At 51.8% G+C, this 13,832-nt stretch overlaps 1 protein-coding gene across 3 annotated transcripts in view; it reads left to right on the forward strand.

Moving 5' to 3' along the window:
- The window catches only part of Znf362 (zinc finger protein 362), a 32,598-nt gene that overhangs the window by 5,998 nt on the left and 12,768 nt on the right, over positions 1 to 13,832 (forward strand). Inside the window, exons 1-6 of one of the 3 annotated variants that reach the window (XM_023701008.1) lie at positions 2,486 to 2,651; positions 5,195 to 5,313; positions 7,688 to 7,751; positions 7,874 to 8,120; positions 12,071 to 12,410; positions 13,157 to 13,381. In XM_023701008.1, the coding sequence (XP_023556776.1) occupies positions 7,689 to 7,751; positions 7,874 to 8,120; positions 12,071 to 12,410; positions 13,157 to 13,381 (875 nt within the window). In that variant the 5' untranslated portion in view covers positions 2,486 to 2,651; positions 5,195 to 5,313; position 7,688. Of the gene's footprint in view, positions 1 to 2,484; positions 2,652 to 5,194; positions 5,314 to 7,687; positions 7,752 to 7,873; positions 8,121 to 12,070; positions 12,411 to 13,156; positions 13,382 to 13,832 lie in introns of those variants that run through there. The other 2 variants (XM_023701007.1, XM_004640993.2) reach the window with 2 other exon arrangements.

The following is a 13,832-nucleotide window of genomic DNA, read 5'->3' on the forward strand; positions in this document are numbered from 1 at the left end:
CCCACTGAACCAAACAGCGTTGTGCATATAACTTTTTCTATCTTTGAGTTATTTTCCAGGGATGGATGGCTAAGAATGCGATCACCAGGCCAGGAAGTTTGAACATTTTTAGAGCTCTTGACACACATTATGGCCCGATTGTTTTCAGAAATGATTGCTCCAATTTACGCTCCCACCGATAATACATAGGAGTGTCAATTGCCCCATAGCCTTTCCAGTATCAGATCTTGTTTTCTTTCTTTTTGCTCTTTTTTAAAAAAAAATTTATTTATTATTTGTGTGTGTGGCCAGCTCAGCCCACCAGGGGGCGGGGCTGGCTGGCATGTGGTGCTGGGGGATTGAACCATGGTCCCTGTGCTTTGCTTAGCTTAGCTTGTTCTAAGTAGGTGCTTTAGACCGCTGAGCCATCTCACCAGCCCCTCTTTTTGCTCTTTTGACAGGTTAAGTTCATTTAATTTTGACTTCCAGGGAAGCAGGGCCATTGGCTGTGCTTATTAGCTGCTAACTTTGTTCTCAGGGCTGCTAGGGTTTACAGAGCATGCGCAGCACACAGCCCCTTCCCCGGTCATTTAGGAAGAGCAAGCCCAGATACAGGAAGTGGGGAACAGGGAACAATGACACACAGGGCATCCGGGTGCAAGAGAAGGTGGAGGGTGGAATCATGAGGCGAGTGAGCTTTTACCTGCCAGGCTGTATCACTTGTAGTCCCCTCCACCTAAGCATGCATGCATGCATGCATGCATCCATCCATCCACACACTTAAAGAGATACTGTGTGAGCTTAAAATGTAAATGACTCAGACCTGACCCTTTTCTGACATGAGCTTGTATCCAGTGGCAGAGATGAGTGAGAAAATGGACAGCAAATGCAGCAAACAGTACTCCACTGTGATAGAAATGCCAGGTGCACTGGGTTAGGGCTGAGGGGGCAGGGGCGGGGGGCATGCAGGCTTCCAGGAGAAAGTGGCCAGTAAACTGGCTGAAGGGAGAAGTTGGCACCAACCGTGAAATGGGAACAGCAGAGGATACCAGGGAGAGGATGCAGCATACTTGAAGCTGAAGAAGCAAGAAAGGAAGTGGAACCTTGGGGAGATAGACTGTGTGGCTGGGCACAGTGTAAAGGGGACCAACGCGTGAGGTCAGAGATCAGCAGAGGCCAGCATAGAAAGCTTCAGGGATCCTGACTGAGTGGAGGGAGGGAGGGAGCCAGCCGTGGAAGGTACCAGGGGTGGGGGTGGGGCCACATGATCTGAATTGGACTGTCGACGTATCTTATCGCAACAGGAGAATGGGGCGGGATGAGGGTGCCAGTGGGAAACCTAGCAGGGAGGGTCAAGCAGTGGCTCAAGCCCGAGCTCAGTGGTCCTGCCCAGGGTAGGGGATGGGCAGCCTCCTCTCCTGAGCCTGTGGAATCCTAACCAGGTTTGAGGAACCTGTTACACATGGCCTCCTCCAGGTGGCCCTCTCTGCACCCACTCCCCCCCAGACCATACAAGCCTGGGATGCCGCTCCTGAACTCCTGTGACTGCAGGCTCCTTCTGCCTTGGGCTACCAGCCACTTTGTTTCATTTTAAGAATAAATTTATTGTTCTCGTTATAAAAGCAGCTTAATGATATTACTGAGAATTTGGAAAGCACAGAGACAAAGACAAAACCCAAAACCAGTGGGACTGTCTCCTCTGTGCCCCGGCCTCCCTTTGGGCGTGGTTCTTGCCGCCTGCTTTCTCTGACGCACATTTTATTTTTGCCTCCTTGTAATCATAGTGTGGGACTGCTCTGGGCCTTGCTCTCTCCCACTTGCTTTGTTGGGAGTTATGTCGCATGTGGCCTCGGGGCCTGGGCACATTTTTGATGTGTGTAGGGTGAGTCGGGCTGGGTCGGGGAGGGCTCTGAAGTCACTCAGCTGCCCACCCCAGCCTGCTGCAGTGGCCAAGGCTCCTGCAACCCATCTGTGCTGCCCATCCTCTTGGTGTTGTCTATCTAGATCTCGCCCTCCCTGGGTGGGCGGGGCCTAGGACATGGGGTCTCCCTTCCTCAACCATCCCTCCCTGCCCCTATGTGGAGTTAGCTAGCCTGACCTCGGAGGCCACCCTCCTGGGCAAAGGTGACTTGCTTTTAAATCCAGACTTGGCTTTGTAACTTCAGGCAAGTTACTGAACCTCTCTGGGCCTCTGTTTCTTCATCTGCACAATGGATCTACCAAGTACCAGGCCTGGCTGTGAAGAACTCAAGTCTGGTGGGGGAGGATTCCCAGGTACTATAGCAGGGAAAAAGAGAACCAATCACAGTGTAATTGGCCCTGAAGGGTAGGACCAGATCTGGGTGAGATCAAAGCTGCCACTATTTACTAGCCGTGTGACTTTGGGCAAGTTGGTTGACCTCTCTGACTTTTCTTTTGTTAAGTGCACATTTGACACTTTCCTTGGGAAGATTCAAGGAGCTGAATTATACTCAGCACATAGGTATTGGAATCAATGGTAGCTGCCATTTATTATGATTATTGTTATTGTTATTCCCATATACAAGGTGCTGTTGGGAACACAGAGGAAGTGACTGACTGGGGGTTCAGGGAAGGCTCCGTAGAAGAGGGAACACTTGAGCTGGGTCTTGAAGGATGAGTAGAAGTTCACCAAGTGGGAAAGGACACTCTAGGTAAGGAGCCTGTGATTTCAGGTTGCGACCTGTGAATGAGGGGTGTGTTCTCTGGGGGATTGAGGCATTGTGTTCATCCCATTGTCCCTGCGTCCCCTCGCTACTGCCCTGTAGCTGTGCCCTGGTGGGGGGGAAGCTCCCTGCCACCTTCCTTCAGTGGCTGCCTGTGTCCTAGTGGTTGTGACCTCCCACTCATGGCAGCAGCTGTGTCCCCATCAGTCCTGCTTGTGCCCACAGATCTCTGTCTGTCCCTTGTGTCCAGGTTTGGTGCTGTCTGTCTGCATGTTGCTGTGGCTGTGTTTGTCCTTGTTGGTTCCTAGGGACCTCCCAGGCCACACTGCAGGAGCTGCCTACAGCTCTGAGTAGCCAGGCCTGTGTGGTCACTGTCCTACAAGCTCTGGTACAGCCCCTCCTCAGTTCTCCCTTCTCTGGACCTCCCAGCCTCTGCAGTCGGGATGTCCTTGGGAACCACACACTGCCCCACAACAGGCTTTCAGTCCAGATGCCAGGCCTGGGGCTCAGGGCTCCACCTCCCTGCCCTGGCCCTGGCTGATGCTCCAGCCTCGTCCCGTCTCCCCACAGCACTAGGACACCCGTCTTCCTCGCCATACCACATGCTTCTCACCTGTGGGCCCTTGCTCAAGCTGTCACTTCTGCCAGTGTGTCCCCACTGTCTCATCCTCTAAGCCCTGGGCAGCCCCCCTTCCCGTGAAGCCTCTCTGATCCCCCAGTCTCGGTTAGCCCCAGGCTTGGGGCTCCTGATCCCTGAAGTAGGAGCAGGAGCAAGTGACTTGCTTAAGATCACACAGCTGGTGAGCTGGAGCCAAGATCTGAACCAGGCAGGTTGGACTCCAAACAAAGCAAGCTGTTCTGCGGTCCCCAGGACTGGTGGGGCAGGGTGGGTGGCTTTGCAAGATTTAGGAAGTGGCCTCCTATGGATGTGGCTGGTGGTAGTCCTGAGTGGGAAGCGGAAGGACTGTGGGTGGGGAGGGAGGGAAGTGCTGTGGGTGATGGTGTGTTTGGGTGGGTGGGGTGACTAGAAGAGGGGTAGGGGAGGCCACGTCCAGCACAGTCTGCTGAGGCTGAGCAGTCTCTGAGGTGGCCAGAGGGAGGTGGTGGTGGTGACAGAGGCCAGAGCTGGTTGGCTCGGGGAAGCTCGAGGTTGGCTGGTACCTAGAGTCCTAGAGGTGATGGTCCACCCAGGGGCTGAGGTGGGGCAAGAGAAAGCTCTGACCTGTCCTGAGGAGCCCAGCTGGTGGGCATCAGGGGTGGGGAGCTGGGGAAGAGGAGGAGAGGGTGAGGAATGCCTGGCACACAGGGCTCCCTCAGTGTCTGGTGGCATGGAGGCTATGGAGGACAGGACCAGAAGTGGCCCATGGGCTCCCACCTGTGGAGGCCCCTGGTGTGTGGTGAGTCTCATGGGAGGCAGCTCTGTTTTGCAGAATCCTTTGGGTTACTTCACGGCTTCTTCAGCTCAGCTTAGAGGGAGGCTTCTCCCCTTGGCCTTCAGCTCGCCAGCATTGTCCCTGGCTTGGCCAGGAAGATGTGGTTGATGGGCACAGATGGACACACGGATGGGCAGATGGATGGATGGGTGGCTGGCTGGCTGGCTGTCAGAAGAGGCCCATTTCCAGCAGCAGCCCAGGAGGCATGTGGCTTATCTACTCATCTACCTTCTAGAACCAGGAAAGCAGCATGACAGCTTCTCTGCCCCGCAAGGGCCAGGGCTGTAGGTCTGTAGATAGTGGTCTTGGCTTTGTCCTTTCTGCCCGGCAGCCAGCTTAAGCAAGCACGGACACTCAGCCCCAGCCCCCCAGCTCCTCTGGCTCCGTGCCCCACCCTGCCGAGCTCTCAGGCTTTTCTCTGACATTGGTATCTATCCCCTCTACTCACTACTCCTTAGGCCCAGCTTTCTGTCGCTTTGTCACCACTAACATCTGCCTCATCCAACACCTCAGCATGGCATTCAGGGCCCTGTGGACTGGCTTATGTGTCCCTTCCCACCTCAACTCTGTGGCCCTTAAGTGCCTGTGGGTGGCAGCCCATTGCCCCAAATTGGCCATGTGCAGTTATGGCTCCATGCCTCTGTTCATGCTGTCACTTCTGCTGGGAATGTCCCTATGTCCTAAACACACTCTGATCATGCCTGTTGCCACATACCCTCGTCCCTTTAGGCAGTAAGGTCCCTGTGGCTTAGTCCAGCCCCAGTCCTCAGCCTCCACCACGTGCTGCTCCCATGTGCACTGGAAACACTACCTCAGAGGAGGGACGCTCATTTGATAGCCTGGATGAGCACTCAGCTCAAGCATGTTCAGCCTCTGCTGTGCCCAGGGCCACTGAATGGGTCACTAAATGCTTGGGACGAGCCAGAGAAGGATGCAGGGAAATCAGGCCACATGGATGGGACTAAGTGACCCAGGGAAGATCCCTCCGGTCTGTGAGCCTGGCTCCCTGGCTAGAGGAAGGGATGACCCTGCTTGCCCAGAAGCGGAGAAGTGGTTGAGGATGCTCCGCCCCAGCTTGGGACCCTGGTGCTTCCACAGCTCCCTGACCAGGGTGGGGACTCTGGGAAGCTTGAACTTGGAACCGAACTGAGGAGGAGGAGAGAATGGCTCCCCAGAACTGTATCAGAAGCAGCCCAGTGCAGTGGCCAAGTAACAAGGTGGGGGCAGCCTGTTTCCGCTCATTTTAGAGACAAGGAAAGTGAGGCTCAGAGAGCTGGCGTCCAGCGGTGCAGCACCATGTGGTCTCCTGTGTCCCATCTGTGTGGCCTGGAGTGAGCAACCTTCCTGATGCCCTCTTTTGTTCCTTTGTGAAGTGGGGGTCAAACTTTGTCCCTGCTTGCCATCTTCCTAGGGGTCCAGAGAGAAAGCCAGTGAGTTCACAAGAGCTTTGTAACTTGGGTACCACGAGAAGATTGTGTGGGACTGGCTTTAAAGGAGTTCTGATTATTACCACTTCATTTGTTTGTTCTGTCGTGCACCTCACATTATTGATAACCTTTGGGCCTGAAGGCCCGAGGCACCCAGATGAATGTGACAGGTGTATCCGATCCAGGCTCCTGTGGGGCGGCTCCCCCGCCTGTCCCTACCCCCTGAAACACTGTCCTGGAACCTCCTCACCCTGGCTTTACAGCTCTGTCTCTTCCACATTCTTCCCTATGGACAGCAGCAGGGAGGGGACAGGTCCTGAGACTACTGGGTCACACCCATGCCATCCTGAGACAGGGCACTTCTGCAAGTTTACAGTCAGGATGCTTCATCCTTCCCCTGAACTGAAAAGAATGGTGGAATGGACTTGAGGCAAGCTGACGAGAGTGGCATTCCAGCTGTTTGCTCACTTGCTGTGTGACCTTTAACAAGTCACTTCACCTCTCTGAACTTCAGAGTTACAAAATAGGGATGACAAAAGTACCTGCCTTTCAGTCTTTGTGTGCCTGACACAAGGCACTTGCTAATGTTCTCACTTGAGTTTTTTTCTGGGAGGGAAGTCTCAGGGGCATGAAGAGTCAGGGAGAACTTCAGGCAGAAAATGTCTCTGTGTTGTAATTTGTACTGGGAGAGGGAAGGACATTGTGGTGCCTGTGGTAAAGTGGTAGCAGCAGATTGATGGAGGACAGGCACTGTCTGGGCCACCCCAGAGGGGAATTCTCTGATCCCCAGCCTGGCCAGGCCCAAATCAATTCTTCCCTAGTCTGGAAATGCCTTTTGCATATGGCTATTGAGCTATTTGCATGTAGATATTTGCTTTACCAAGGACTAGGTTTGCAAACCAAATTCTACAAAGAAACTGGGTTGAGCAAGTCTGATCTCCCCTTCACCATGGTGTCCTAGTCCTGTGGTCTTAGGTCTCTTCTTCCCGTCTTCATCTGTAAAACAGGACAGTAGGTCTTTGCTCACCTTTCAAGTAAAGATCACAAAAGACAATTTGTATGCAGGTTCCTTCTTAAAATGTTCAGATTAGATTGTATCCCAACTGAGAATTTTCTCCTGAAACTCTTAAGTCTACCATTCCAATTGGGGTTCGCAAGTTTATAGGGCCAGGAAGAATTTGAAGCACTTTGTATTAGCCTTTTTTTTCCTCCAAATACTGCAAGCAATTTTGCTTAAGCAACAAAACCAAGTAGGAATTTCTGTAAGAAAATTGAGAGGTGCAGGAGAGAGCAAGACTTAGTGGAACACCTGTGTGCGGCTCAGTCCCTGTAAGTCACTTACTCCAGGGTCACAGAAGACTCAAACCTTCTGGAAGATTGGAGGAGCCTGCAAGGCCATCCTTCACACTGCCCTGGTGGTAAAGGCCTCACCATATAGGCCTGCCGTGGAACTTGCTGGAGGTGAAGGCCACCAGTAAGGACTGCCACACACTTTCACTAAGCAGCCCCCAAATGCCCAGGCCTCAGGGCCCCACAAACCCCTAGCAAAGGCTTGTCATGGTAGCCCAGTGGTGCATTGTCCACACATGCTGTTTTCTTGAGGGTAACCCTCCAAAGATAATATTTTGAATCAAAAGGCAGTAGTCGTTTGGGTCTCCATAAATTGTCCTGCCAAACTTCCTTTGGGAAAGGTTGTACCCTGTGATCCCAGTTTGCCCCCTGGACTCTGGTGAGGCTGGCTTCACCCAAGGTAGCACAGTGCTTAGGGATGGACAGTTGCGTCTGCTCTGAGGCCATTTGGAAAGTTGCTTCAGGACTCCCAGTTTGCCTTTGGATAGGGGAGGGACTTCTGTGTGGAATCCCTGTGTCATGGGGTTGGCTCAGCAGGGCCTCCTGAGGGATGGAGCTCAGCCTACCGGTGCTCAGCTGGTGGGGTGGGGGCTGGGTGGCTGGGAGCATGAGGGGCTGGGTGTTGATCTGTGCTCTCTGGGGCCCCTGAATCTCAGACTGGAGAAGTGGTTCCCGAGCCTGTTGGGATGCCTGCTGTTTCCAGGCGTAGGGTTCCATTTGAGGCAGCAATCCCAGACACTGGCCCTGAGGTACATGAGTGGGCACTGCAGATAGGAACTTAACAGTGACAGTCTCACTCTGTCTCTCCTCGCAGGATGGCCGAGCCTCGATTTAACAACCCCTACTTCTGGCCCCCTCCTCCCACCATGCCCAGCCAGGTAAGACATGTTGAAGGTGACTGCCCTGTCCCATAGAAGCAGCTTTCTTTTGCAGTATGTGTGTTGATGGACTGGTGGCCCAAGGAAGCCCCCTCAGCCCATCTCCTCTTGTCTCCCGCCAGCTGGACAACCTGGTCCTGATTAACAAGATCAAGGAGCAGCTAATGGCCGAGAAGATCCGGCCGCCTCACCTGCCGCCCACGTCGGCCTCCTCTCAGCAGCCGCTGCTAGTGCCACCTGCGCCCGCCGAAAGCAGCCAGGCTGTCATGTCGCTGCCCAAACTGCAGCAGGTGCCCGGGCTGCACCCGCAGGCAGTGCCGCAGCCAGACGTGGCACTGCACGCTCGGCCTGCCACCAGCACAGTTACAGGTGGGCGGGAGAGGAGAGTGGGCGGGGCCAGGGCTGGGCGGAGACTGGGATGGTGGAGGAGCGGGTGGGGCCGTGGTGGGTGGTGATTGGGTGGGGTGGGGAGGGTGGGCGGAGCAAGAATAAAGCCTGGCGAAGTGGGTGGGGCTGGCGAGGATTGGACTGTGCGGGGCGCGGAGGCCGGGCGAGGTGGGGCGCTGGGAAGCTCTCGGGCGCCAACCAGGTGATAGCTAGGAATAGGGATAAGCTGGTGGAACTAGCCACAGGACCTCCTGTCTCAGTACTGGAGACTCCTTCCAGGGGACCAGTCAAGAGCTAGTCTCCTCTTGCTGGAGGCTCACAGGAAACCCAAATCAACATTAACAACTTTGGGAATCCACAGAAGAAATTTGACCGGATTTGGTGGAAGAGAGTCTTTCTTGGAAGAGAAGAATATAAGGGGGTTTTGCCAGCCAGCAAGGTCAGAGAGCAGGAAGGGGAAACAGCACGTGCAAAGGGACATTGTGTGAGGAACCCAGAGAAGGGCTGATTTAGGGAGGACCAAAGATGATGATGATAAGGCAGTGTCAGCTAAGTCCAGTTAGCACCTGTGCTTATGAACGTCATTTTGTTGCCACCAGAAGCCTTGGGAAGTGGATGTTATTAGTATTAGCTTGAACAGTGGACTTTTTTCAACTAAAAAAAAAACCAAAACTATAGCTTCATGTGTTTCATCCTCATGACCCTAGAGGGGAAAACTGAGGCAGAGACCAAGAAAGCCATGGGAAACCAAACTTTCAGAGGTACTAGGAAGCCGGGGCAGGCAGTGTGCTTCTACAGCTCATGTCTGAACCCTTTTCTGGACATCGTTCTGCCGAGGCTGAGAGGAAGCAGATGACAGCTAACCAAGGGTCCTGTGGGCCACTTTTAGTGGTTGGGGTTCCCTGGGGCTCTGGAGGAACCGTGGAAGGATTTTAGGTAGGGGAAGGAAATGTCAGGTATAGGTTTAGAAAGCTGAGTCTGACTTTGGGTATTTGGGGTCAAGAGTGAAAGGAGGGAGATCTTGGGGAGAAGATAGGAAAGTGGGCCTGGAAATGGTGGTGAGAGTGGAGAAGACTGGACAGATCTGAGGTACAGTGAGAAGAAGCGTGGACAGGGCTTGCTGCTGGAGAGGATGTAGGTCTCAGGGAGAGGAAAGATGTGCCAGAGACTCCCCGGGCATAGCCACAGAGACGAGATCACCAGGAGAATGGGTGATCGGGGGAGGGGAGCTCCATCTTGGACAGGGTGGGGCTGAGGTGCTGGGAGTCTATCCCAGAGAGCTGTCAAGGGAGGGTCTGAGATCTCCTTAGGAGCCCCCCTGCCACCAACTAGATATTTGTCTCCTTTCTCCCTCTCTCCTTTTCTTAGAGATGTCTGAGAATTGTGGGGCCCCAGCTACACTCTGCAGATTTTCTGTTATTATGATTTTATTAAATTTATTTTTTTCATTATAAAAGTAATATTAAAAAAGCAATATAAACATATTAAGGGAAATTTAAAAAAGAGAGAGAAGCTAAGAAAAAAAATAATTCATAATCCCCAACTCCTATCCCAGCAGCTTAAGGAGCCTTTTGGTTCATTTCCTTTCTTTTCCATATTTTTTGTTTGTTTTTTTAATATGTGTGTGTGTTTTTCTGAGCCTGTGGTAGGGAGGGCTGTGCCCATGGTTTAACTTGCTTTTCCTATTTGCTGCTGTATCATAAACACATTTATTACATTTTTATTGTACAGGTAGTAGGATAGCCATTATAGAAGATTTAGCAATGGCAGACAAGCCGAACAGAGAATAATTAGCCTTAGTTCTTTAATTGTTAGAATTGTTATATGTTTTTCTGTATAGTTTATTTTATTTTATCCTTTAATCACAGATATAAAAAAATGGAAGAATTCACCGGGTAAAAGATTCAAATAATATAGAAGCAGATAAACAAAGCATGAAAATCTCTTGTTATCCCAAAATTCTTCTTCTACCCTAGAGAGAACCAGTTAGCAACTCAGTATCTCTTTTCTGATCCATGCCTGTGCCTTGGCACACACGTACAATCGTCCATGTATTTGTACATAGTTTGTGCGTTTTAAAAAATAGATGGGTTTGTAATGTCGTGATTTGCTTTTTCCCCCATGATGGCACATTTTGGCATTTGCTCTCTGTCACTGCATTCCAGCTCATGTGGGTGGCTGTGTGGTCCTTCAACCGAGGAGGTCCCACGTACACTTGCACAGCCCCTGCTGAGGACAGCCAGGTTATATCCAGTGCTGTCTGACCACAGAGTTGTGTGGAAGGCCCTTGTAGTCCTGTGTGCTCATGTGCAACTGTTTCTTTATGGTAGGTCTCTAGAAGTAGAATTGATCACTTGGCCCAAAGTTATGTATGTTTAAAGTTGTTTTTGTTTTTTTTTTTAATTTTATGTATCTGGTACAGAGTCTTGATACGCAGCTCAGATTCCTAGTGATCTCTTGTCTCAGCCTCCCCAGTGCTGGGATTACAGGCATGTGCTACCATGCCCGGTCCCGGTCTCAGTGGCCCGCTGGCGCGCCCGGCGCAGCATATGGTGCCAAGGAATCAAACCCAGGTCCCTGCGCTTGCCAAGCAGGCACTTAGACTGCCGAACTATCTCGCTGGCCTTGTATTTTGAAGTTTTGATGGCTATTACCAGTCTGCCCTTCATGAAGGCTGCACAGATGTACATTTCTACCGTGAGTGTCAGCCACAGAACATCCTGCTGCTCTCTGGATATTGGCTTTTTTTCAGTGGACAGGGTTTTTTTGTTTGTTTTTTTCTCTGACTCTCTTTTTTCTAATAGAAAAAAAATAGATACTGTCTTCATCTTTTTATCTGGTAAGGTTGATACTACAAATGTTTTTAGTCCCTTCATTTTTCTTTTTGTTCTTTTTTTTTTTTTTTTTTTTGGCAGAACCGGGGATTGAACTCAGGCCCTTGCACTTGCCAGGCAAGTGCTTATTCTACTGCGCCATCTCCCTGGCCCTTAGTCCCTTCATTTTGCTTCTTTTTTCTTTTTTGGCAGAACCAGGGACTGAACTCAGTCCCTTGCGCTTGCCAGGCAAGCATTTATTCTACAGAGCTATCTCCCTGGCCCCTCAGGTCCCCTTTTTTTTTTTTTTTTTTTTTTGTGGATCGGGGGATTGAACCCAGGCCCTTGGGCTTGCCAGGGAAGCGCTTATTCCACTGAGCCATCTTCCCGGCCCCAAGTCCCTTCATTTTAAAAAGTCTTATTTATTTAATTGACATAGGGTCTTGCTATGTATCTCAGACTCCTAGTGATCCTCCTGTCTCAGCCTCCCCAGCTCTGGGATTATACCCAGTTTTGGTGACTAGCACGGTATGGGGTGGTGGGAATTGAACCTGGGTCCTTGTGCTTGCCAAGCAGGTGCTTAGACTGCCAAGTATCTCCCCAGCCAGTTCCTTCATTTTTAAAAGCATGACCAATTGTAAAAGCTTTTAAAAGTTCATTATCAAAGAATCAGAAAGCTAAAAAATCAAACAGGCACTCCTAAATTACTGCCTTCCATAATCACACTTTGGCACACTTAAAATTTTTTCTCTGTGCGTACATTTGCAAGTTTTTGGAACAAAGTTAATGGGAAGTTCAGTACTCAACCCTTCCCTAATGTGTATTTCAGTTGTCTTTAAATTTTTGTGATGATAAATAACAATTATGAACATCTTTGTGCTTAAAGACTTTTCTGTGGTTAGAATTACTTCCAAAGTGTCTCTCTTATCTCATTCAGTCTAGTCGTAAGGTATCTGGTACATTTTGCACATATACACGTTTTCATTAACTTATGCCTGGGAAATAATTTATGAGTAGGAAGGAAAGCTCAGAGATGCTGGGGTCACACAGCTGGGTAGCCTGAGCTGAGCTGGCCTCTGCAGCTCCCATCACCCCTGCCCCCACCTGGTATCTTCACAGGTCTGGGGCTGTCCTCCCGGACCCCGGCTGTGAGCACGTCCGAGTCAAGTGCAAGCACGGGCACCGGCACAGGCACGGGCACCAGCACCCCGTCCACACCCACCACCACCAGCCAGAGCCGCCTCATCGCCTCGTCCCCCACCCTCATCTCAGGGATCACCAGCCCCCCCCTCCTGGACTCCATCAAGACAATCCAGGGCCACGGCCTGCTTGGCCCCCCCAAGTCTGAACGTGGCCGAAAAAAGATCAAGGCAGAGAACCCAGGGGGTCCCCCTGTCCTTGTTGTCCCCTATCCCATCTTGGCCTCAGGCGAGACTGCCAAGGAGGGCAAGACGTACAGGTGGGGGTCTTGATGGGACAGGGTTCAGGGGTGTTGGGCAGGGAGCTGGTACTAAGCATTGGAAAGAGGGGCCCTGGGCGCTAGGGATAGAAGCTAAGGTCTAGAGAGGTAGGGTCTCCGGATGAGCCCTGCCCAAATCAGGCCATACTGGGAGCCAGGGATGGGAGTGGGGTGATAGAGCCATCAGAGGCCATTTGGGAGTCTATTTCCTTCCCGTTTTAAGCAGTGCCTGGCATATTAGGACCATCTGAAGAACTTTCAAAATGTGTCAATGCCAGGACTGTACCTTCAGAAAGTTTGAATTCTGGGGGGATATGATGGGGGTGTGGGGGAGACAGGCATGGCTTTTTGTTTTGTTTTGGCATTGGTATTTCTTGAAAGCTCCCAGAGGATTCTGACTGCAGTCAGGTTGTGAAAGACTTAGCATGTTAAGGCCTCCTTTCCCCACTATGGGTGTGACCCTGTGCCAACCCTCCTGGGGCTCCTGGGCCTGTCTTCTATGAATGTAGACCTTTTTCCCAAGTTGCTGCAAATGATCACCAGATGTAGGAGTATCCAGCCAACCCCAAATTGGAGGGTGCGCAGGCTGGTAGCCTGCTTTCTTTCCGAGTGGACCTGTGTCCCCTGGACTCTTGACAGGCAGGCTCTGTTCCAGATGCAGGGTCTCTTTGATGTAGATCTCCCCAAAGGTGTAGAGCAGGGGCTGGGGAGGTCTTCCCAGGTGTGAACCTGCCTCTTGCCTGCAGGTGTAAGGTGTGCCCGCTGACCTTTTTCACCAAGTCTGAGATGCAGATCCACTCCAAGTCGCACACAGAGGCCAAGCCCCACAAGTGCCCGCACTGCTCCAAGTCCTTTGCCAACGCCTCCTACCTGGCCCAGCACCTGCGCATCCACCTGGGTGTCAAGCCCTACCACTGCTCCTACTGTGATAAGTCCTTCCGACAGCTCTCCCACCTCCAGCAGCACACCAGGTATGTGGCCTGCCTGATGCTGCTCTACTGCAGCCCGTAGAGCTCAGCACCCGTGGCCTGGTGCATGGAGCTGATACAGGGAGAAGCCAAGACCCTCTGTGTGTGCCTGTTGCCCCGGGATGCAGACCAAATTCCTTTGGTGGATCTTGGAGGCCTTGTATGGTGTAGCCCTTGTTGACCTCACTGAACTCCGCTCTCACTACCGCAGCACCTCTTCAGCCCCAGGTCTTTGCCCATGCTGTGTCCTTTTCCTGAGATATCCTGTCTCCCTATCCAGCTCCTCTCCATCTCTTAGTCCAGCTTCCCCCCACACACTCTCCTGTACCCTGACCCCATGGGCTCTCCCCAACTGGCCTGTATATTTGCTCACTTTCCCTGATATATTGGGAGTTCTCTAAGGCAAGGACTTGGTGTCCTCTGTCTCTGTATCTCCACCGTGTGGCGTATAACT

The sequence above is a fragment of the Octodon degus genome, unplaced genomic scaffold (assembly GCF_000260255.1).
Source record: "Octodon degus isolate 3935 unplaced genomic scaffold, OctDeg1.0 scaffold00130, whole genome shotgun sequence".
NCBI lineage: Eukaryota > Metazoa > Chordata > Mammalia > Rodentia > Octodontidae > Octodon > Octodon degus.